The sequence below is a fragment of the Loxodonta africana genome, chromosome 4, assembly GCF_030014295.1.
Source record: "Loxodonta africana isolate mLoxAfr1 chromosome 4, mLoxAfr1.hap2, whole genome shotgun sequence".
Lineage (NCBI taxonomy): Eukaryota > Metazoa > Chordata > Mammalia > Proboscidea > Elephantidae > Loxodonta > Loxodonta africana.
In genome coordinates, this window is record NC_087345.1 from 34,923,142 (window position 1) to 34,947,092 (window position 23,951).

General features: G+C 38.7%; 1 protein-coding gene across 2 annotated transcripts in view; it reads right to left on the reverse strand.

Annotated features, from left to right (window-relative positions):
* CFAP54 (cilia and flagella associated protein 54) overlaps positions 1 to 23,951 on the reverse strand; it is a 462,482-nt gene that overhangs the window by 90,575 nt on the left and 347,956 nt on the right. For both annotated transcript variants that reach the window (XM_064283706.1, XM_064283705.1), the window contains 2 exons: positions 21,964 to 22,062; positions 21,282 to 21,423 (listed from right to left, as the gene is read on the reverse strand). In XM_064283706.1, coding sequence (XP_064139776.1) covers positions 21,282 to 21,423; positions 21,964 to 22,062 — 241 coding nt within the window. The remainder of the gene's footprint in view (positions 1 to 21,281; positions 21,424 to 21,963; positions 22,063 to 23,951) is intronic.

Here is a 23,951-nt window from a genome sequence, read left to right on the forward strand (position 1 = left end):
ATGAAATAAGTCAATCACAAAAGGAAAAATACTGTATGACACCACTATTACAACCAAACCCAAGCACATGAAAATGTTTCCATACAGACAGAGTCTTTTTTTAAATTAACTTTAGATGAAGGTTTATGGAACAAACTAGTTTCTCATCAAACAAAATTAGTACACACATTGTTGTATGACAGTGGTTAACAACCCCATGATATGTCAATACCCTCCCTTCTCAACCCTGGGTTCCCCATCACTAGCTGTCCTGTTCCCTCCTACCTTCCAGTCCCCCACCTCATGGCTGGTGTGCCCCTTTAGTCTTGTTTTGTTCCATGGGTCTGTTCAGGTGTGGTCTCATTACTGAGCTGAAAGTGTGTCTGGGGGCCATGCTCTCAGGGTTTTTCCAGGTCTCTGTCAGGCCAGCAAGTATGGTCTTTCTTTTTCAGTTAGAAGTTTGTTTTACATTTTTCTCCAGTTCTGTCCAGAACCCTCTATTGTGATCCCTGTCAGAGCAGTCAGTGGTAGTAGCAGGACACCATCCAGTTGTACCGGACTCAGTGGTGGAGGCCATGGTAGATGTGGTCCGTTACTCCTTCGGACTAATCTTTCCCTTGTGTCTTTAGTTTTCTTCATTTTTCCTTGCTTCCGAAGGGGTGAGACCAGTGGAGTATCCTAGAAGGCTGCTCACAGGGTTTTAAGACATTGAATGCTACTCACCAAAGTAGAATGTAGAACATTTTGAAGGAAACTATTTTTGATGGTTATAAGGGAGGTTTTTTTTTAAGGGAGGGGCAGGATGGGAAGGGCAAAACACTAACTAGATAGTAGATAAGTGGTAACTTTGGTGAAGGGTAAGACAGTACACAATACTGGGGAAGTCAGCACAACTTGATCAGGGTAAAGTCATAGAAGCTTCACAGACACATCCAAATGCCCTGAGGGACCAAGCTACTGAGCTGAGGTCTGGGGACTATGGTCTCCGGGAACATCAAGCTCAATTGTCATAACATAGTCTATAAAGACAATGTTCTACATCTGACTGTGGTGAGTAGCAACTGGGGTCTTAAAAACCTGCCAGTGGCCTTTTAAGATACATCTGCCGATCCCATCCTCGCTGGGGCAAAAGAGAAGGAGGAAAACCAAAGGCACAAGGGAAAGATTACTCCAAAGGACTAATGGACCACAGCTACCACAACCTCCACAAGACTGAGCCCAGAACAACTAGATGGTGCCCGGCTACCACCATCAACTGCTCTGGCAGGGATCACAACAGAGTCCTGGATAGAGTGGGAGAAAAATGTAGAACAAAATTCAAATTCACACACACACACAAAAGACCAGACTTGCTGGTCTGACAGAGACTGGAGAAACCCCAAGAGTGTGGCCTCCAGACACCATTTGAACTCAGTACTAAAGTCACTCTCTAGGTTCATCCTTCATCAAAAAATTAGACAGGTCTATAGGGCAAACAATAACACATGTGTGGGACATGCTTCATAGTTCAACTATGTGTACAAGTTTAATGGGCACACCAGCCCCAAAACAAAGATGAGAAAGCAGGAACAGACAGGAAAACTGGACGAATGGGAACAGGAAACCCAGGTGGAGAAAGGGAGAATGTTGATACATCACAGGGTTGGCAACTCATGTCACAAAACAATTTGTGTATTAACTGTTTAATGAGAAACTAACGTGCTCTGTAAACTTTCACCTAAAGCACAATTAAAAAAATTTTTTTTTCTAGTATTTTGGAGTATCTTGTGGGCCTACCTCTGATCCCATGTCCCTCTCTGCCCAAGTCCACAAAATAACCGCTAGCCAAAATTTTGTGTTAGTGTTCCCATTGATTTCTTTTATTCTTTTATCATATTATTATCATATATCGTATATTTAGTTATCCAGTGCTGCTATAACAGAAATACCACAAGTGGATGGCTTCAAAAAAGAGAAATTTATTTCCTCACAGTAGGCTAAAGGTCTAAAATCAGGGCATCAGCTGCAGGGGAAGGCTTTCTCTCTCTGTCGATCTCATCAATCTTCCCCCAGACTAGGAGTTTCTCTGCCCAAGGACCCCGGGTCCAAAGGACATGCTCTGCTTCCGGCACTGCTTTCTTGGTGGTATGAGGTCCCCAAGTCTCTGCTTGCTTCCCTTTCTTTTTATCTCTTGAGAGATAAAAGGTGATGCAGGCCACACCCCAGGGGAAACACACTGGATGAGGGATGTGACCTTAGTAAGGATACTACAATCCCACTCTAATCCTCTTTAACATAAAATTACAATAACAAAATGGAGGACAACCACACAATACTAGAAATCATGGCCTAACCAAGTTGACACATATTTTGGGGGGACACAGGTCAATCCATGACACATATCATAAATAAAACAAACAACAAAAAAAAACCAAATGCGTTGGCATCGAGTCAATTCTTACTCATAGAGACCCTATAGGACACAGTAGAACTGCCCCATAGAGTTTCCAAGGAGCGCCTGGTGGTGTTCAACTGTTGACCTTTCGGTTAGCAGCTGTAGCACTTAACCACTATGCTACCAGAGTTTCCATACCATAAATAATGTACTGTTAATTTTACCTTTTTGGTACTTTTTATGGAGGGAATCATATTGTACATACTCATCTATGGTTTCCATTTTCCACTTAATATTATGCTTTTAAAATTCATCCAGGCTGATGCATGCAGCTGTAATTCCCTGATTTTTCATTGTTGTATTGTATGCTATTATATGAATACATCATAATTAATGTAGCCAGTCTACTGTTGATGGACATGTGTGTCATTTCTAGTTTTTTTTGTTTTTTTTTTTTTGTCTTTTTGCTATTATGAACAAGGCTGCTATGAATATATGAGCACCTATTGTCTGGTGCATATGTGCCCAAATTACCTGTAAGTGGAATTACTAGATTGTTCTTTTGGAGGAGTTTTTTTGAGTAAGCTTACCTTTTGCTCTTCCACCTACACTTTAGAATCAGTTTGTCAAATTCCAAGCTGCCTGTTCAGCTAAATATATGAGCGCCACTGTATTGTTTAATATATAACTCTTGCGTGTCTCAAAGAAAAAGACAAACAACTCCAAAGAAAAATGGGCCTGATTCTTGAAAAAGGAGTCCCACAAAAAGACATTGCAAAACCAATAAACTATGCATAAAAGTGCTCCACCCCTTTAGTTATCAAGGTAAATTTTAAATTAAAAACACTTTGGGGAACTTCCGGGAAGTATCTCCTGAGGTTGAAAACATGCATACTTTATGACCCAACAATTCCACTCTTTAGTATATACATAAAAAACATACATGTGTGCATAAAAATGTCACATACAAGAGTATCGATAGTAGCATTATTCATAACCCTGAACTGAAAACCTAAATATCTATCAACAGTAGAATTTATACTAAATTGTGCTATTCACCCAACCAAAGGATGAATCACACAAACATAATGTTGAACAAAAGAAGCCAGATATAAAAGAACACAGACTGCATTATTTTATTTACACAAAGTTCAAAAGCATGGACAGCAAATCTATTCTCTTAAAAATCAGAAGGAAGGAGGTTCTTTAGGACTGGAGGGGGGCACAAAGCAGGTCTCGAGGGGCCTGGTCATGATGTATTTCTTGAGCCAGTGATGGTTATGTGGGTGTTTCCTTTGCGATAATTAATCAAGATGTATCTTTATGATTTGTGTTTTTTTCTGTATTTGTGTTACATCAAAATGAAACATTCAAAAGCAATTTTGTAGTGACTTTCAGTTTGAAAATGTTAATATAATATTGGCACATCCACTTTTCCTCCTGGAAATCATTCAAAATAACATGGAATACAAGTAAAAAAACCAAATCCTATTTTCAGTGAATTAGGAAAGAGCTAAAAATCTCAAACACAAAATTCATGGAATGGTGCCCAATGTATCAAGTTGTCATCAAGTAGAGGGTGCAAAAAAAGAGGCAGAGAGATGATATTGAGATGTAAATCTCAGAAAACAGCAAAGTATACTTCTCGTTGGTGAGATGCGCGTTTTCAAATAGTATTATGGTGCCAATCAAGTTGAAGCATCATTTTGAGACCAATTGTTCATTGCTTAAAGGAAAAGGAACAGAAGATTTTAAAAGTTTATGTGATGAGCTCTTTAAAAGTTTATATATATATATATTACAGTTTTTCAAACTAAAAATGAAAAAGCCAGTGAAGTGTCACATACAGGAAGTTATATTGCATTGGCTAGAAAAACGCACACAAAAACCTAGAGAATAATAAAGCTTTGTACAGTTGACGTTGCTGAATACGCATCCTGAGATCTAAAACCTAAATCTCTGGTTTGCGATAATTTCCACTGAATGAAAAGTCAGTAAATGAAATCACAGTACTTTTCAATAATAAAATAACTTGAGTTAAAGACTGAGCTGAAATCACGAAGACTGAGTTAGTATCTCATCTGCAGAACTGTTCTTTTGCCTCACAAAAAGACAAATCTACAGAAGCGGTTGGACTTGCAGTTTTGCTTACATTTGTCTATTATCAGCACAAACTATTCATAAATCTTTTTGTGAATGATTGGCAATAACACAAGTAGCTCTGAAATATTCAAAGTGTTGAATAACTTATGGTGCAAATGCATTGGTGGCTAAAATCACTGATGCCTTAACATGAATCTAGGAAGCCAGGGGCACCAAACTGTACTGGTGTTGTTAGTCGCTGCTGAGTCAGCTGTGATTCATGGCAGCCCCATGCACAACAGAACAAAACATTGTATGGTCCTGCACCATCTTCACAATCATTGGTTTGCTCATGTTGTGGCCACTGTGTATTCTGAGTGCCTTCCAACCTAGGGGGCTCTTCTTCCAGCACTATGTCACCCAATATTCTGTTATGATCCATAGGGTTTTCACTGGCTGATTTTTTAAAGTATATCACCAGGCCTTCCTTCCTAGTCTATCTTAGTCTGGAAACTCTGCTGAAACCTGTCTACCATAAATGACCCTGCTGGTATTTGAAATAATGGTGGCATAGATTCCAGCATCATAGCAATACACAAGCCACCAGATTACCACAAACTGACAGATGAGTGGAGCAAATAGTTAGGTGCTTGGCTGCTAACTGAAAGGGTGGAGGTTCAAGTCCACCCAGGCATGCCTCAGAAGAAAGACCTGGTGATCTAATGTCCAAAAAATGAGCCACTGAAAATCCTACAGAGCACGTTTTTACTCTGACACACATAGGGTTTCCAAGAGTAGGAACTGACTTGACAGCAACCGGTTAAATTATACTAGTAGTCCTTATATTCTTCATTTCCATGCACTCATATTAAAATTAAATAATAATCAAAATGCCAGTTTCACTTAAGAATATCCTTGATGAAGCAGTAAAAACTGTTAATGTTACTAACAAGTGACCCTTCAGTACACGTCTTTTTTATATTCCATGTGATGAAATGGGAAGAAGACATAAAGCACCTGTGCTGTGTACCGACGTATAACAGTCTCCTTGAGGAAAAGCACTTGTGCGATTGTTTGAGTTGCAAGCAGAACGTGCTGCTTTTCACGAAACACCATTTTAACTTGGAATAACAACTGACAAGACAAACTAAGTGTTTTCAGACTTGGATATCTGGCAGACATTTTCTCAAAAATGAAAGAAACAACTGACAGTGTTTGCTGCCAATGATAAAATTGGAATTTTTAAATAAAATTTAGATTTTGGCAAACTCGTATCTGCCATCATGAGTTCCCAGTACTTAGGCTTTTCTTATCAGAATGGAGGTGATATTTAAAACTTTAAAAAAATATTTTAAATTGTCCAATGAAATGCATCAACATTTAGAATATCTGTCTAACCAATCCACCAGATGCGCCTTGGAAACTCTATGGCGCAGTTCTACTCTGTTCTATAGGGTTGCTATGAGTAGGAATCAACTCAATGGCAATGGTTTTTTTTTAATCTAACCAATATTTTCCAAATGTCTAATGCAGGATGTTATAAAATGAGAAATGGCTAAATCATCAACTCAAAATGAATGTATTTTAATGTAACAGAATCTGAAAAGTTCAATTATGGTTTCAGATTCTACATTGGAACTAAGCTTTAAAAATACTACAATCCAATTTGAGTTTTGTATCAAAGAAGAATAGCTACAATTACTTGAAGAGAATATCTACAATGATAGAAAACATTCCAAAATTGTCCAATTACATATCTGTGTGATGCCAGATTTTCTTTACACATTTCAACCAAAACAATATGTTACAACAAATTGATTGTAGAGGTAGATATGAGAGTCTACCTCTTAAAGAGCCAGACATTGAAGAGATTTGCAGAAATGTAAAAATATGCTACTCTTTTCAGTATATCTGTTTTTGCTTTGGAAAATATAGTTATTTTTCATAATAAATGCTATTTATGTGATTATGTAATGGGTTTATTATTGTTATTTTTAAATGAATTAAGTATTTAAAAAAAATTTTCAGTTTTAATTTCTATTATAACTTTGTTTCTTCTATGGTAATAGATTTGTCTAGATTCTTTGAATCTATTTTGGAGTACATTTGGGTGCTGGGTGCACAGGTGTGCTATAATCTCTCTCACAGTCTCCATAGTTATTAACAGATGTAATAGCTATTAATGGACACAAAGTATGTGCCTAAAAGGCAAGATGATTGCCCTCTGCAGAAACACAGTACTCTGTTAAGCTAACTTAGGGGGGTAAAGAAAGAAAGAATGCTCCAGACTCCAGTAAATCTAGAATACCCATCAGGAGATGGTCATCCACCCTAAAAAAGAACAATGAATAATGCCCATTACCTACAGGGGGCCTTCTGCTTTTATTACCCCTTTTTACATTTTATTGGAGCCCTGGTGGTGCAGTGGTTAGGAGCTTGGCTACTAACCAAAAGGTCGACAATTCGAATCTACCAGCTACCCCCTGGAAGTCCTATGAGGCAGTTCTACTCTGTCCTATAGGGTTGCTATGAGTCATGATTGATTTGATGGCAAGGTTTTTTTCTTGGCTTTTATCTTTTATTACCCATTTTACTAACCCTCTCCCCTACTTACTCTCTGTGCATGCTGTTTGACATGGCTGTCCTGTTATACGTTAACCCCCAGAGAGAAAGGCTCCGGCATTACCCTTCCGTGGTGCGAAGTGGGGCACTGTTAGATGCGATCATAAGATCACACTCTGGGCTGGGAGCCTAACTTAGAGGAACTTTGGCTGATGAGGATGTTTGCTGTTCTACCCATCCTTGTCCTGTTTATTCTGTGAGCAATAAACATCATTAAAACAGAGTTTGGTGTGTTCTCTGCTCCAAGTGTCTTCACTGAGAACTCATCAATACAGTACATTGAATTGGATAGATCATATTTTCTTAGAAAATTACATATTTTATAAAGGCTTTCAAATTTATTTGCTTGGATTTGAACAACAACAAAAACTCTAAAAATTGCTTTAATTTCTCAATATCAGTGATTACTTTCCTCCTATCATTTGTGAGGGGTTTTGTAATAGTTAATTTTCCTAAATAAGCTTGATGATAGTTTATTGGTTTTTTCCCCTTCAAGTAATAACTTTAGAATTTTACTGGTTTTTTGTTATGTATTATAAAATGATGCAAAATAATAATGTCAAATATCTCTTAAAAAAAATTTTTTTTAAAAAATATCAAATTTAAATGAATTAAAGTTGCCTATTACAAGAAAAAAAAATGCCAAGTTTATAAGAAAGAAAACACAACTCTATCCCCTATGTGAAACCATATTTAAAACAAAATTATTTAGAAAGATTACAAACAAAAGATTGTGCAAATGTGTTCTAGGCAAATGCAAATAAAAAAAAGGCAAGATTCGTGATCTTGGTATCAGAGAAGGTAGAATTTCGGCCCAAAAAACATTAAGTGAAACAAAAACGGGATATTTATAATTTAAACTGTGCAATTTACAATAATGATATAGTTGTTACAGTATGTATGTCCCAAGCAACACAGTATCAGGAATACAAAAACAAAATATACAGATACATGAGGAGAAACAGAAATATGTTAGTAGTGCATGCACACTGATGTCAAGTTCACTCAGACTCAGAGCTGCCCCACAGAGTTTCTATGGAGCACCTTGTGGATTCAAACTGCCAACCTTTTGGCTAACAGCCATAGCACTTAACCACTACGCCACCAGGGTTTCCTACCTTGATGGGCTGTCAAACTATAGTCCATGGGTCAAATCTAGCCTTCTGCATGTTTACATATGGTCCATCCATGAGCTAAGAATTATTTCATATTTTTAAATGGTTAAAAAAAACAAAAGAAATAATATTATATTTTTACAGGAGAAAATTATATGAAATTATATCATATGAAATTCAAATGTCAGTGTCCACAAGCAAAGTTTTAATGGAACACAGCAGCACCGAGTAGTTACAATAGAGGCCGTATGGTCCATGAAGCCTAAAATATTTACTACTATCTGGCTGCTATGGATTAAATTGTGTCTTCCCAAAATATGTGTCCTAAATCCTAATTTCTATGCCTGTGGTTGTAACCCCATTTGGGAATGGGTTGCCTTTGTTAAGGTAATGAGGGAAGATTGAAAAAATGAGGGATGATTAGAATAGGGTATATCTTGTCTTTAATGTTACGTAAATTTGCCGTCACTTTGAAATGACTGAACCAACCCCTACTTGCCTCAAATTCTTCATCACAATCACCTTCACTTGCTGCTCCTGCAGCTTTTAAATCACTGGAAAGGCTTCGAGCCTTTTTTTGCACTAAATCAGTTGCCATCAAGCCGATTCCGACCCATAGCAACCCTAGAGGACAGGGTAGAACTGCCCCACAGGGCTTCCAAGGAGCGGCTAGTGCGTTTGAACCGCCGACCTTTTGGTTAGCAGCCATTTCGCTTTAACCACTGCACCACCAGGGGTCCACTGGAGGAGTGGAGATAGCAGTAAAAGGCTGCCATCCCAGTTGTTAGTTGGACTGACCTTGAGTCTCTGAACCAGGGGCAAGGCAGTAGGGCAGGGAAAAATCATTATTTCAGGCTGGGAGGTTTGCTGTGTCTCAAGAGGTAAAGCTATATTAAAAAAAAAAAACCCAAAACCCCAATCTGTTGCCGTCAAGTCGATTCCTACTCACAGCAACCGTATAGGACAGAGTAGAACTGCCCCACAGAGCTTCCAAGAAGTGCCTGGTGGATTTGAATTGCCAATCTTTTGGCTAGTAGCTCTTAACCACTACACCACCAGGGCTTCTGAGGGCTATATTAGGGGTCAGTTTTGATTCTCTGCTCTGCTCCATAGATCTCCTTTTACATTCTGACAATAAGTTCACCAACATCAGTTTTTAGTATTACAAACTTTTAATATATATATATTTTGGTATATCATGTATTTAGTTGGGAGAGGCTGCATCTGGGACCAAAAGTCCTAAAACAAAATGAAACAAACAAACAAAAAACCCCATTGCTTTAAGTTGATTCTGAATCGTAGTGACCCTACAGGATAGAACAGAAGTGCCCCCATAGGATTTCCAAGGCCATAATCTTCATGGAAGCAAAGCTGCCACATCTTTCTCCTGCAGAGCGGCTTTCAGTTAGCAGTCAAGCACTTAACCTCTGTGTCACCGGGGCTCCAGTAGTCCTAAAAGTAAGCTTTTTTTCAAAATGTTTAGTAGAATTAAAAAAAAAATTTTTTTCCTGAGTTTTTTACTAAGGCCATAATATAATCAAGACAAAGAGACTGGGAATATTTGAACATAACTTGGCCCAAGCAGGCATCTAATAAATATATTTTGGACTGAATATAAATCTGGTCCTACATAATCAGTACTATCATTTTAGGGCTCCTAGAAGACAATGCAGAAGAAACCTCAATAAACTGGATCAACTGAGTCACTCAATTCTCTTATTGTTCTACAGACATCATACAATTGCTCTTGGTTCTGGCAAGATAACCAATATTCCATCCCCCACACATGCCATCGTGCTTCTGATGGTAAATTTCTCTGTTGAAAAGATCTGCTTCCCCTTCTCACTGGTACCCTATGCCCCTGAGTCCATTAACATCTGTCCCACGATATATGCCTTCCAGAAAAATGCTCCTAATTGACTCACATGCTCATCCTCCCCACACTCAGGCCCTGAAAAGATATATATTTAGCTTTTGGCATATTAATCTGCCTTTATTAATATGGTCCTCTTAAAAGATGAACTTAAAAAATTTCAATGTGTATGTCCGTTCTGACTGTTCATGACTGGATGCTAACAGAAAGCAGCACCTCCTTCCCTCCAAACAAAAATATCTGTATAATGCTCTGCACAAAATAACAGTGAATATTGCTCATGAACCAGAGTACGGATCAATGCTAGTATCATTTTAAGCTACGATTAGTAAGGAAGTTTTCTTTGGGATGCTAATTTATGGTAATATAAGGAAAATCAAACTACTTTTGTTTGTTGTTGTTAGGGGATTTTGCCCCTTAGCAAGTTATTATAATATGAACCTCTTTGCCCTCTGGGTATTTGTGGCAATCAGGTGGGGATTCAGAACCTCCCTCCAACAGAAATACTGAAGTAAGGGAAATTGCCAGCATGAATTAATTTTTAACCTACCGGGAAAAGACTGGAGGGCAAAATTATTATTCTTAAGGAAAGGCAAAATGCAAAACAGATTGGACTTTAAAATTTGGTAGTGCCAATAGTATGAAATGGAAATGAAAAGAAATGAAAATATGCTAGGAAAGTCATTGAAATGGAAAAGGAAGGATAATTTCTAGTATTAAGCAAAACTGAGATGAAGACTACCTGCTCCGCTGATCAACTAATATCATTTCATAAGGGGATGACACTCCCCATTGTGCACCCATGGCTAACATCACTGATTGATCACAGAAGCACCTTTTCCTATCTTTCCATACAGGGGTTCAGAGTCCTTCTCAGATATCCACTAGCACAGATTTAACTTGTCACATGTGATAGTTTGGGTTCAGCAAACATTCACGTCCCTCTCCCTTTCTACACAGGCAGAGTATATTTCCTTACATCACTCATGTTGGCTTCGTCATATGACTCTCTATGACCAATGGAATGTGACGTGAACAGATGCCTTTAATGTGCTTGTGTGATTTGGCTTGACTTTTATGCTATCGTGGTCTACTATGAGAAGAGCATATGTCAGGTAGCCACTGCCCATTTAGCCTGGGCCTCATAACAAACACACATGGAGTATACCTGAACCAAACCCACAGCCTGAGCAGAACTGAGGAAAGTATGCATGAATTCTTGTTGTTGTAAGCCACCGAGTTTTAGGGTGATTTGTAACAGCAGAAATCTGCAATAACTGACTAATCCAGCATGCTACAGCCCTAAAAACTAATACAGTACGGGGAAATGGCTAGGATACAGTAGACACATCTTAATAAGGCGCCAGTATAAAGAAGCAATAGCCATGTTGGAACACTGAATCACAGAATCTTAAAATTTTCAGATTTGAGATTTACACAATAAATAAATTTAAATCTCTCAGCCTACAGGTTAGGACAAAGAGGTTGAGAGAAATTAAATAGTTTGGCAGAATCAGATGTCAACTGAAGTCTCTTGATTATTAATATCATATTCTTTTTGGAGCAAAACAATCGTGTGCTTCTAGGAGCATGGCGGGCCTGACATTTGGGACCAGGGAGGACTATGCTGCCAAGTAGTGACCAGTCCCCCTGCTGGCTGCTGGGCTCCCAGAATTCCCAGTAGAGTGTCAACGGTTTTGTCCCTAGTCAGAACCTATGGAAATTCGGAAGACCAAGACTCAGTCTGAGGTTGAGGTCATGGCTCAGAAACCCGATGATGCAAAATTCCACCAGGCATAAAGGACATAGAAATAAGAAAACAAAGCCTCAGCAAAAAAATAATGTAAAAATAAACAAAGTTTCAGCAAAGGGAAAATTATCTGGGCCACCTACTCTTCAGTAAAGAGCCAAGGAAGCTGGAAGATTTCAGATCTCAGTTCTTCAGCTAAGCTTGATCCAACATCAGCAGAGTAAGCTGCTGCCTCCAGACGCGATCTCAGGGGCTTTAGGAAGACCACTTCCATCCCCCATCAGGTTAAAATTCCAATTAGTTATCTTCTTTTGCTCGGTGCTCACTAGCACCAAGCAAAATTAGAGCCCCCTGGTACTGAAATGTCAGTGGATAAAACTCTAGTGTCTTGAGGAGGGGGCCAAGATGGCTGACTAGGTAGACGCTACCTCGGATCCCTCTTGCAACAAAAACTCGGAAAAACAAGTGAATCGATGACATACATGACAAACTATGAACCCTGAACAACAAACACAGATTTAAAGAGTTGACCTGAGTGACAGAGACGGAGAACGAACAACTACAGGGAAGCAGCGACTGTTTTCGGAGCCCGGAGCCAGTGTTCCAGTCAGGTAACCTTGGCGCCGGGCTTAGGACTGCGTGCAGGGAGGCCGAATACAACATGCTGTGAGGGCCCAAACACGGGCCCAGCCCTACCCCCCTGAACTGACCTCGGGAGGGGGCCCAGCTGGTCAGCGCAGGCGGCGCAGCGACGCGGCTGGCGGGAGGAGAAGTCCCCGGGAGGCAGCGACTGGTTTTGGAGCCGGGAGTGCAGCGTCCCAGCTGGGGAGCCTTGGTGCCGGGCTTTGGACTGGGCACAGGGGAGCTGAGCATCGCATCCTGTCACGGTGCAAACACGGGGCACAGCCCTACCCCCCTGAACTGACCCCGGGAGGGGGCCCAGCCGGTACATGCAGGCAGTGGGAGGAGAAGTCCCCGAAAGGCAGCGACTGATTTTGGAGCCGGGAGTGCAGCGTCCCAGCCAGGGAACCCTGATGCGGGGCTTCGGACTGGCAGTAGAGGAACTGACTGCGGCTTCTGCGGGCCAGACCCTCGAGGGCTATCTCTACACAGCCAGCACATACGGGCGACAGGCCCCTCGGGAATCTCAGATAAAATAGTCATCCCAAGCAAGATAAGTAACATTGTATATATTCTGGGGTGCTACTCTCTCCTGTTTTTCTGAATCCTCCTCTCCCCTTCCCAGGTGGCTTCATTAACATTGGAATTTCCTGAGCTACAGGGAGAACTGCTCCGGCTCCGCAACTTTTCTTTTCCCTTTTTTTTTTTTTGGGTCTTTTCCTAACCCATTCTTCCGGCCTGAGAGAAGCAACCACAAAAAACCCAAGGACAAAAAATCCTTCCCTAATTGGACTAAAAACACAGAACCAGCTCCAGCCAAGCATATATGATGCATATCTTGGGTTTTCATCCCTACAGGGAAAGAGGCGGCCATTATAATGCAAAGGCATTTCTAATAGGGATCTGACTGCATTTTTTTTTTTAGCGGATTTACTGAAAAAACAAGTTTACCAGGTCTGATATCTCTGCTTATTCAACAGAGCCCTAACTCACCCACAACAGGGAACTGAGGGCTAAAGCTCCCCCCAGACCACCTAGCCTCTTGCCTTAGGGGTCTAAGGAGGGTGACACCTACCAATCTGTAGAGGTACTTGCATTGGGGGTCTAAGGTACGGCTGCAGAGCCCTCCCACCAAGGTGCTTTAGGAATAGAGACACACCTACCTCACTGACACTTGGGGGAAGCCTGTCAGCATCCTGCCCCCCTGGAGTGTGAACCCCAGCTGCTAACAGAATCTGGTGCACACAACTATCACTGCTACTTCTCAAGGTGGATAGGTGTTAGGGTGCATCACACACTTAATGACCCCAAATCAGATTCTACTCAAGAATAGTGAATAGACTCAGGCATATATATCTGGCAACAGCCCAAACCACCTGGTAATAGGTCATAAGTAAGTCAAGGGATACAACAATCAAGACAGCACAATCTAGTAGCCCATCCACGTATATTGAAAGAAAACAAAACAAGATAAGACTCAGTGAGCAAATATAGAATAAATCACTATTATATCCTAGTGATGGCTCGGAGACAGCAGTCTATATCAAACCACATAAAGAAGCAGACCATGACAGCTTCTACAACCCCCCAAACAAAAGAATCAAAATCTTTCCCAAATGAAGATACAATCCTGGAATTATCAGATACAGAATATAAAAAACTAATTTACAGAATGCTTCAAGACATCAGGGATGACCTCAGAAATGAAATAAGGCAAACTGCAGAAAAAGCCAAGGAACACACTGATAAAACAGTTGAAGAACTCAAAAAGATTATTCAAGAACATAGTGGAAAAATTAATAAATTGCAAGAATCCATACAGAGACAGCATGCAGAAATCCAAAAGATTAACAATAAAATTACAGAATTAGACAACGCAATAGGAAGTCAGAGGAGCAGACTCGAGCAATTAGAATGCAGACTGGGACATCTGGAGGACCAGGGAATTAACACCAACATAGCCGAAAAAAAAATCAGATAAAAGAATTAAAAAAAATGAAGAAACCCTAAGAATCATGTGGGACTCTATCAAGAAGGATAACTTGCGTGTGATTGGAGTCCCAGAACAGGGAGGGAGGACAGAAAACACAGATAGAATAGTTGAAGATATGCTCATAGAAAACTTCCCTGACATCATGAAAACAAAAGGATATCTGTCCAAGATGCTCATCGAACCCCATTTAAGATTGATCCAAAAAGAAAAACACCAAGACATATTATCATCAAACTTGCCAAAACCAAAGATAAAGAGAAAATTTTAAAAGCAGCCAGGGAGAAAAGAAAGGTCTCCTACAAGGGAGAATCAATAAGAATAAGTTCAGACTACTCAGCAGAAACCATGCAGGCAAGAAGGCAATGGGATGACATATACAGAGCACTGAAGGAGAAAAACTGCCAGCCAAGGATCATATATCCAGCGAAACTCTCTCTGAAATATGAAGGTGAAATTAAGATATTTACAGATACACAAGCTTAGAGAATTTGCAAAAACCAAAACAAAGCTACAAGAAATACCAAAGGAAATTGTTCAGGAAACCAATAATATCAGATACCAGCACAACACAAGGTCACAGAACAGAACATCCTGATATCAACTCAAATAGGGAAATCACAAAAACAAATTAAGATTAATTAAAAAAAAAAAGTGCTCAAAACAGGGAAACATTGAAATCAATATGTAAAAGATCACAATAATCAAAGAGAGGGACTAAATACAGATGGCATAGAACTGCCATATGGAGAGGGATACAAGGCGATATAGGACGATACAAGTTAGGTTTTTACTTAGAAAAATAGGGGTAAATATTAAGGAAACCACAAAGAGGTATAACAACTCCATAACGCAAAATAAAAACCAAGAAAAACGTAACGACTCAGCAAACATAAGGTCAAATACTATGAAAATGAGGTTCTCGGAATTTACAAAGAAAAACGTCTCAGCACAAAAAAGTAAGTGGAAAAATGAAATTGTCAACAACACATATAAAAAGGCATCAAAATGACAAGACTAAACACTTATCTATAATTACACTGAATGTAAATGGACTAAATGCACCAATAAAGAGACAGAGGGTCTCAGACTGGATAAAGAAACACGATCCGTCTATATGCTGCCTACAAGAGACACACCTTAGACTTAGAGACACAAACAAACTAAAACTCAAAGGATGGAAAAAAATATATCAAGCAAACAATAAGCAAAAAAGAAGAGGAGTAGCAATATTAATTTCTGACAAAATAGACTTTAGACTTAAATCCACCACAAAGGATAAAGAAGGACACTACATAATGATAAAAGGGACAATTGATCAGGAAGACATAACCATATTAAATATTTATGCACCCAATGACAGGGCTGCAAGATACATTAATCAAATTTTAACAGAACTGAAAAGTGAGATAGACACCTCCACAATTATAGTAGGAGACTTCAACACACCACTTTCGGAGAAGGACAGGACATCAGTAAGAAGCTCAATAGAGACACGAAGACCTACTTACAACAATCAACCAACTTGACCTCATTGACTTAAACAGAACTCTCCACCCAACTGCTGCAAAGTGTACTTCTTTTTCTAGCGCACATGGAACATTCTCTAGAATAGACCACATATGAGGTCATAAAACAAACCTTTGCAGAATCCAAAACATCGAAATATTACAAAGCATCTTCTCAGACCACAAGGCCATAAAAGTGGAAATCAATAACAGAAAAATTAGGGAAAAGAAATCAAATACTTGGAAACTGAACAATACCCTGCTGAAAAAAGACTGGGTTATAGAAGACATTAAGGAGGGAATAAGGAAATTCACAGAATGCAACGAGAATGAAAATACTTCCTATTAAAACCTCTGGGACACAGCAAAAGCAGCGCTCAGAGGCCAATTTATATGGATAAATGCACACATACAAAAAGAAGAAAGAGCCAAAATCAGAGAACTGTCCCTACAACTTGAACAAATAGAAAGTGAGCAACAAAAGAATCCATCAGGCACCAGAAGAAAACAAATAATAAAAATTAGAGCTGAACTAAATGAATTAGAGAACAAAAAAACAATTGAAAGAATTAACAAAGCCAAAAGCTGGTTCTTTGAAAAAATTAACAAAATTGATAAACCATTGGCTAGACTGACTAAAGAAATACAGGAAAGGAAACAAATAACCCGAAGAAGAAACGAGAAGGGCCACATCACGACAGAGCCAACTGAAATTAAAAGAATCATTTCAGATTATTACGAAAAATTATACTCTAACAAATTTGAAAACCTAGAAGAAATGGATGAATTCCTGGAAAAACACTACCTACCTAAACTAACACCATCAGAAGTAGAACAACTAAATATACCCATAACAAAAAAAGAGATTGAAATGGTAATCAAAAAACTCTCAACAAAAAAAAGCCCTGGCCCGGATGGCTATACTGTGGAGTTCTACCAAACTTTCAGAGAAGACTTAACACCACTACTCCTAAAGGTATTTCAAAGCATAGAAAATGACGGAATACTACCTAACTCATTCTATGAAGCCACCATCTCCCTGATACCAAAACCAGGTAAAGACATCACAAAAAAGAAAATTACAGACCTATATACCTCATGAACATAGATGCAAAAATCCTCAACAAAATTCTAGCCAATAGAATCCAACAACATATCAAAAAAATAATCCACCACGATCAAGTGGGATTTATACCAGGTATGCAAGGCTGGTTTAATATTAGAAAAACCATTAATGTAATCCACCATATAAATAAAACAAAAGATAAAAACCACATGATCTTATCAATTGATGCAGAAAAGGCATTTGACAAAGTCCAACACCCATTTATGATAAAAACTCTCACCAAAATAGGAATTGAAGGAAAATTCCTCAACATAATAAAGGGCATCTATACAAAACAAAGCCAAGAGCCAACATCACTCTAAATGGAGAGAGCCTGAAAGCATTTCCCCTGAGAACGGGAACCAGACAAGGATGCCCTTTATCACCGCTCTTATTCAACATTGTGCTAGAAGTCCTAGCCAGAGCAATTAGGCTAGACAAAGAAATAAAGGGCATCCGGATTGGCAAGGAGGAAGTAAAATTATCTCTATTCGCAGATGACATGATCTTATACACAGAAAACCCTAAGGAATCCTCCAGAAAACTACTGAAACTAATAGAAGAGTTTGGCAGAGTCTCAGGTTATAAGATAAACATACAAAAATCACTTGGATTCCTCTACACCAACAAAAAGAACATCGAAGAGGAAATAACCAAATCAATACCATTCACAGTAGCCCCCAAGAAGATAAAATACTTAGGAATAAATCTTACCAAAGATGTAAAAGACCTATACAAAGAAAACTACAGAGCACTACTACAAGAAATTAAAAAGGACATACTTAAGTGGAAAAACATACCTTGCTCATGGATAGGAAGACTTAACATAGTAAAACTGTCTATTCTACCAAAAGCCATCTATACATTTAACGCACTTCCGATCCAAATTCCAATGTCATTTTTTAAGGTGATAGAGAAACAAATCACCAACTTCATATGGAAGGGAAAGAAGCCTTGGATAAGCAAAGCATTACTGAAAAAGAAGAAGAAAGTGGGAGGCCTCATTCTACTTGATTTCAGAACCTATTATACAGCCACAGTAGTCAAAACAGCCTGATACTGGTACAACAACAGACACATAGACCAGTGGAACAGAATGGAGAACCCAGATATAAATCCATCCACATATGAGCAGCTGATATTTGACAAAGGCCCAGTATCAGTTAATTGGGGAAAAGATAGTCTTTTTAACAAATAGTGCTGGCATAACTGGATATCCATTTGCAAAAAAATGAAACAGGACCCATACCTCACACCATGCACAACAACTAACTCCAAGTGGATCAAAGACCTAAACATAAAGACTAAAGCGATAAAGATCACGGAAGAAAAAATAGGGACAACCTTAGAAGCCCTAATACAAGGCATAAACAGAATACAAAACATCACCAAAAATGACGAACAGAAACCAGATAACTGGGAGCTCCTAAAAATCAAACACCTATGCTCATCTAAAGATTTCACCAAAAGAGTAAAAAGACCACCTACAGACTGCAAAAGAATTTTCAGCTATGACATCTCTGACCAGCGCCTGATCTCTAAAATCTATATGATTCTGTCAAAACTCAATCACAAAAAGACAAACAACCCAATCAAGAAGTGGGCAAAGGATATGAACACACATTCACTAAAGAAGATATTCAGGCAGCTAACAGATACATGAGAAAATGCTCTCGATCATTAGCCATTAGAGAAATGCAAATTGAAAGTACGATGAGATTCCATCTCACTCCAACAAGGCTGGCATTAATCCAAAAAACACAAAATAATAAATGTTGGAGAGGCTGCGAAGAGATTGGAACTCTTATACACTGCTGGTGGGAATGTAAAATGAATGGTACAACCACTTTAGAAATCTATCTGGTGTTATCTTAAACAGTTAGAAATAGAACTACCATACAACCCAGAAATCCCACTCCTCGGAATACACCCTAGAGAAATAAGAGCCTTCACACAAACAGATATATGCACACCTATGTTTATTGCAGCTCTGTTTACAATAGCAAAAAGCTGGAAGCAACCAAGGTGTCCATCAACGGATGAATGGTTAAATAAATTGTGGTATATTCACACAATGGAATACTACGCATCAATAAAGAACAGTGATGAATCTATGAAACATTTCATAACATGGAGGAACCTGGAAGGCATTATGCTGAGCGAAATCAGTCAGAGGCAAAAGGACAAATATTGTATAAGACCACTATTATAAGATCTTGAGAAATAGTATAAACTGAGAAGAACACATACTTTTGTGGTTATGGGGGGGGAGGAAGGGAGGGTGGGAGAGGGTTTTTTACTGATTAACTAGTAGATAAGAACTGCTTTAGGTGAAGGGAAGGACAATACTCAATACATGGAAGGTCAGCTCACCTGGACTGGTCCAAAAGCAAAGAAGTTTCTGGGACAAACTGAATGCTTCAAAGGTCAGCGGAGCAAGGGCGGGGGTTTGGGGACCATGGTTTAAGGGAACTTCTAAGTCATTTGGCAAAATAATTCTATTATGAAAACATTCTGCATCCCACTTTGCAATGTGGCATCTGAGGTCTTAAATGCTAACAAGCGGCCATCTAAGATGCATCGATTGGTCTCAACCCACCTGGATCAAAGGAGAATGAAGAACACCAAGGTCACATGATAACTAAGAGCCCAAGAGACAGAAAGGGCCACATGAACCAGAGACCTACATCATCCCGAGACCAGAAGAACTAGTTGGCACCCAGCCACAACCGATGACTGCCCTGACAGGGAGCACAACAGAGAACCCCTGAGGGAGCAGGAGATCAGTGGGATGCAGACCCCAAATTCTCACAAAAAGACCATACTTAATGGTCTGACTGAGACTAGAGGAATCCCGGCGGTCATGGTCCCCAAACCTTCTGTTGGCACAGGACAGGAACCATTGCCGAAGACAACTCATCAGACATGAAAGGGACTGGACAGTGGGTAGGAGAGAGATGCTGATGAAGAGTGAGCTAATTATATCAGGTGGACACTTGAGACTGTGTTAGCATCTCCTGTCTGGAGGGGGGATGGGAGGATAGATAGAGTTGGAAGCTGTCAAAATTGTCACGAAAGGAGAGACTGGAAGGGCTGACTCATTAGGGGGAGAGCAAGTGGGAGTATGGAGTAAGGTGTATATAAACTTATATGTGACAATCTGACTTGATTTGTAAACGTTCACCTGAAGCTCAATAAAAGTTAATAATAAAAAAAAAACTCTAGTGTCTTGCTTCTTAGCACCTATCACAGTGCTTAGCACATAAGAAGCCCTCAATATTTTTTAAACGAATGAATGGACAAACATATAAATGAATGTTAAATTCTTATGTAACCAGTGATCTGACATAGAGGTTTATGTTATAGATTACTAGCTAACAAAGGAGTTATAAATAAGCAAAAACATAAACAATAGTAAGGTCAAGTTTAAATACCGATAATTTCTCATTCATTACATAACTCATTTAACAAATATTAATATGAATGACTGCTATGTTCAAGGACTATATAATTTGCTAGAGATGGAAGCCAGTTTCAGTTCGCATTGAGTTGATTCTGAGTCATGGCAACCCCATGTGTGTCAGAGTAGAACTGTGCTCCACAGGGTTTTCAATGGATGATGTTCTGGAAGTAGATCACCAGACCTCACTTATAAGGTACCTCTGGATGGACTGGAGCCTCCAACCTTTTGGTTAGTGGCTGAGCATGTTAGCTGTTTATACCACACAGGGGCCTCACAGATGAAATACCGAATCAAACAATGAAGTTTCTGCCTTCATGGAGCCTATGGTAGTTTAAAGAGGGAGAAAGAGGTTAAACACACACACACACATACATAAACATGCATATAAACATATAATAACTAAGGGAAAGAATAAGGAGCCATATGAGAGTGTGAAAGTAGATACACATTTTAGGTTAGAGTATCAGGGAAGATCCCTAAAGGAAACATTTCCAAAAGGTCACACTCGTCCTGTGTAAACTGGAAAATAAACAAACATAGATAATTATCTTTTTTCACAGAATTCTGCATCTGAAATGCAGCATCTGACTGAGTAAAGCGTGTACATGTGTAGTAGACTGAGTATCCTGTTTTGGCAGCTAGGCTCAGGGACTCCCTATTGCCACTGGAGGCTACCCAAAGCATTATTCTCTTCAACCTAAAAACCCCTACAAACTATCACAGTTAAACCTTTGAAACTTTATCATGCATTACAAATACCAGGTGTTGATAAAATGTCTACCTAGGCATTCAAACATACCAAGCAAATAGTCTGTATATGAAGATAAAAGATCCACGGCAGCAAATTCTGGGATAGTTGGTAATGTCACCTGGTTAACTTTATCAGTTTTAGCATTCTTCTTTCCAATAAGCAGATTAATTGCCAGCACAGCTTCACTGACCTACGATTGATGCATAAATAACAATTCATAAGTATAAGATTTCTGATTCGTGGGTTATACATTCGGCAAATAATACGAAAAAGTTGAATGCGTAAGATAATATTCAATATATTTTGGAAGAAAAAAATAAAGACAACCTGAAAAACAGTATGTGATTCCCTGACATGTGGTATATATCATAGTCAAACAAATCATTACTGTTGACAATTTAATTAATGCCTAAGTCACTTTAAATAGACTACCTCACCTAGCTATGACAGATATTTGCCAAAATGTCAAATATGTGCACATGTGTATCTGCCAATATTTTCATTTTTAAAAAGCTGAAACAAACAGTCAGGTCTGGCTAATAGAGATTAAAAACACCTCACATACAAAGTGCGTTTCTAACCTTTCCAAAGAAACATAATTGGCACATATCCCAAAGAATGTGAAACTTTCCGCTCTCTTGTATAGAAGTATTGTGTTGTCCTGACAGCTGGTAGGCAGACCATACAAATATGACAGCAAAAAATAAGATTCAAAATAAATCACACCAACCTGTGCAGCGGCTCTTATTGCAATCCAGGCCAAGGCACTGTACATTTCAAATTTACTTAATGCTGGGTCTTTAATAGAACTCTGCCTTCTGGAAGGAACCTAAATATATATAGTAAAAGGTATAACTAACAGCAGGTAAAGACATCATAAAGATTTATGATAAATTTTCTTATCTTCTCAAGATGGCATTTTAATGGAATATTATGGAGCTATTAAGAATAATGATGCAACTATTGACATGAAAAGAGGTTCAAAATATATTGTGGAAAGAAAAGTACAGGTTACAAAACAATATGCAAAGTATGATCCTAGTTTTTAAGAAAATATATACACACATATTACTTGTAAATACAAGCAAAGAAAATTATTAACAGTGGCTATCCATAAATTTTAAGAGCGATTAAATAATTTTTTATCTGTTTTATAAATAGCTTGCATTATTTGCGTAATAACTAAATACATAAAAATGGCATTTTAATAAAAGTCAAATGTAATTTTAATAAAACACCTGTAAATTGAATATATTCTATGTAAAGATGTCAGAAATCAGAATATTACCTAATGATTTTTGATAGCTTTGGCCATTTTGAATCAGGCAATCATTGGGTCCACTATGCCGGGAATGAAAAATTGAAGAGGAATGGCATCACACTGATTATCGAAAGGAACATTTTAAGATCTATACTAAAGTACAAGACTGTCAGTGATAGAATAATATCCATATGTCTAATTAGGAAGACCAGTTAATGCCATTATTATTCAAATTGAAACACTAACCACTAATGCCAAACATGAAGGAATTGATTTTTACCAACTTCTGTAGTCTGAAATTGATCAAACCTGCAATCGAGATGCATTGATGATTACTGGCGATTGGAATGTGAAAATCGGAAACAAAGAATGATCGATAGTTGGAAAATGCGGCCTAGGTGATAGAAATGATGCCAGAGATCGTGTGATAGAATTTCGCAAGACCAACGAGTTATTCACTGCAAATATCTTTTTTCACGGACTACACACATGGACCTTGTTGGACGGAATATACTGGAATCAAATTAACTACATCTGGGCTCAATATCATCAGTCAGAACAAAGCCAGAGGATGACTGTGGAATGGACCACCAATTGCTCATATGCAAGTTCAAGTTGAAGCTGAAGAAAATTAAAACAAATCCAGAGAGCCAAAGTACACACTTGAGTATATCCCACCTGAATTTAGAGACCGTCTCAAGAATAGATTTAAAGAAACTATGGCCCCTGGACAACCTGCTGACTCAGAACTGAAGCCACTCCTGAAGTCTACCTTTCAACCAAAGATTAGACAGGCCTATAAAACAAATAATAACACACATGAGGAACATGCTTCTTAGTTCAATCAAGTATAGGAGACCTAATGGGAAACATCTGCCCAAAAGCAAAGATGAGAAGGCAGGAAGGGACAGGAAACTTGGAGGAATGGACATGGGTAACCTGAGGTGTAAAGGGAAAGAGGAAGAGTGTTGACACATTGTAGGGAATGCAAACAATGTCACAAAACAATTTGCATGAGGAACTACTTTGCAGTGTAAACTTTCACCTAAAACACCACAAAAACTGAATAGATTTCATGCAATGAACACTAATGACCGAAGACCAAACAAGTTGTGGAAGGACATTAAGGACATCACACATGAAGAAAGTAAGAGGTCATGAAAAAGCCTGGAAAAGAAAAAAAAAAGACCAAAATGGATGTCAGAAGAGACTCTAAAACTTGCTCTTGAATGTAGAATAGCTAAAACAAAAGGAAGCAATGATGAAATAAAAGAACTGAATGGAAGATTTCAAAGCTCGGCTTGAGAAGACAAAGTAAAGTATTACAATGAAACATGCAAAGACCTGGAGTTAGAAAACCAAAAGGAAAGAGCATGCTTGGCAATTCTGTAGCTGCAAGAATTGAAGAAAAAATTCAAGCTCCAAGTTGCAATATTGGAGGAGTCTATGGGCAAAAT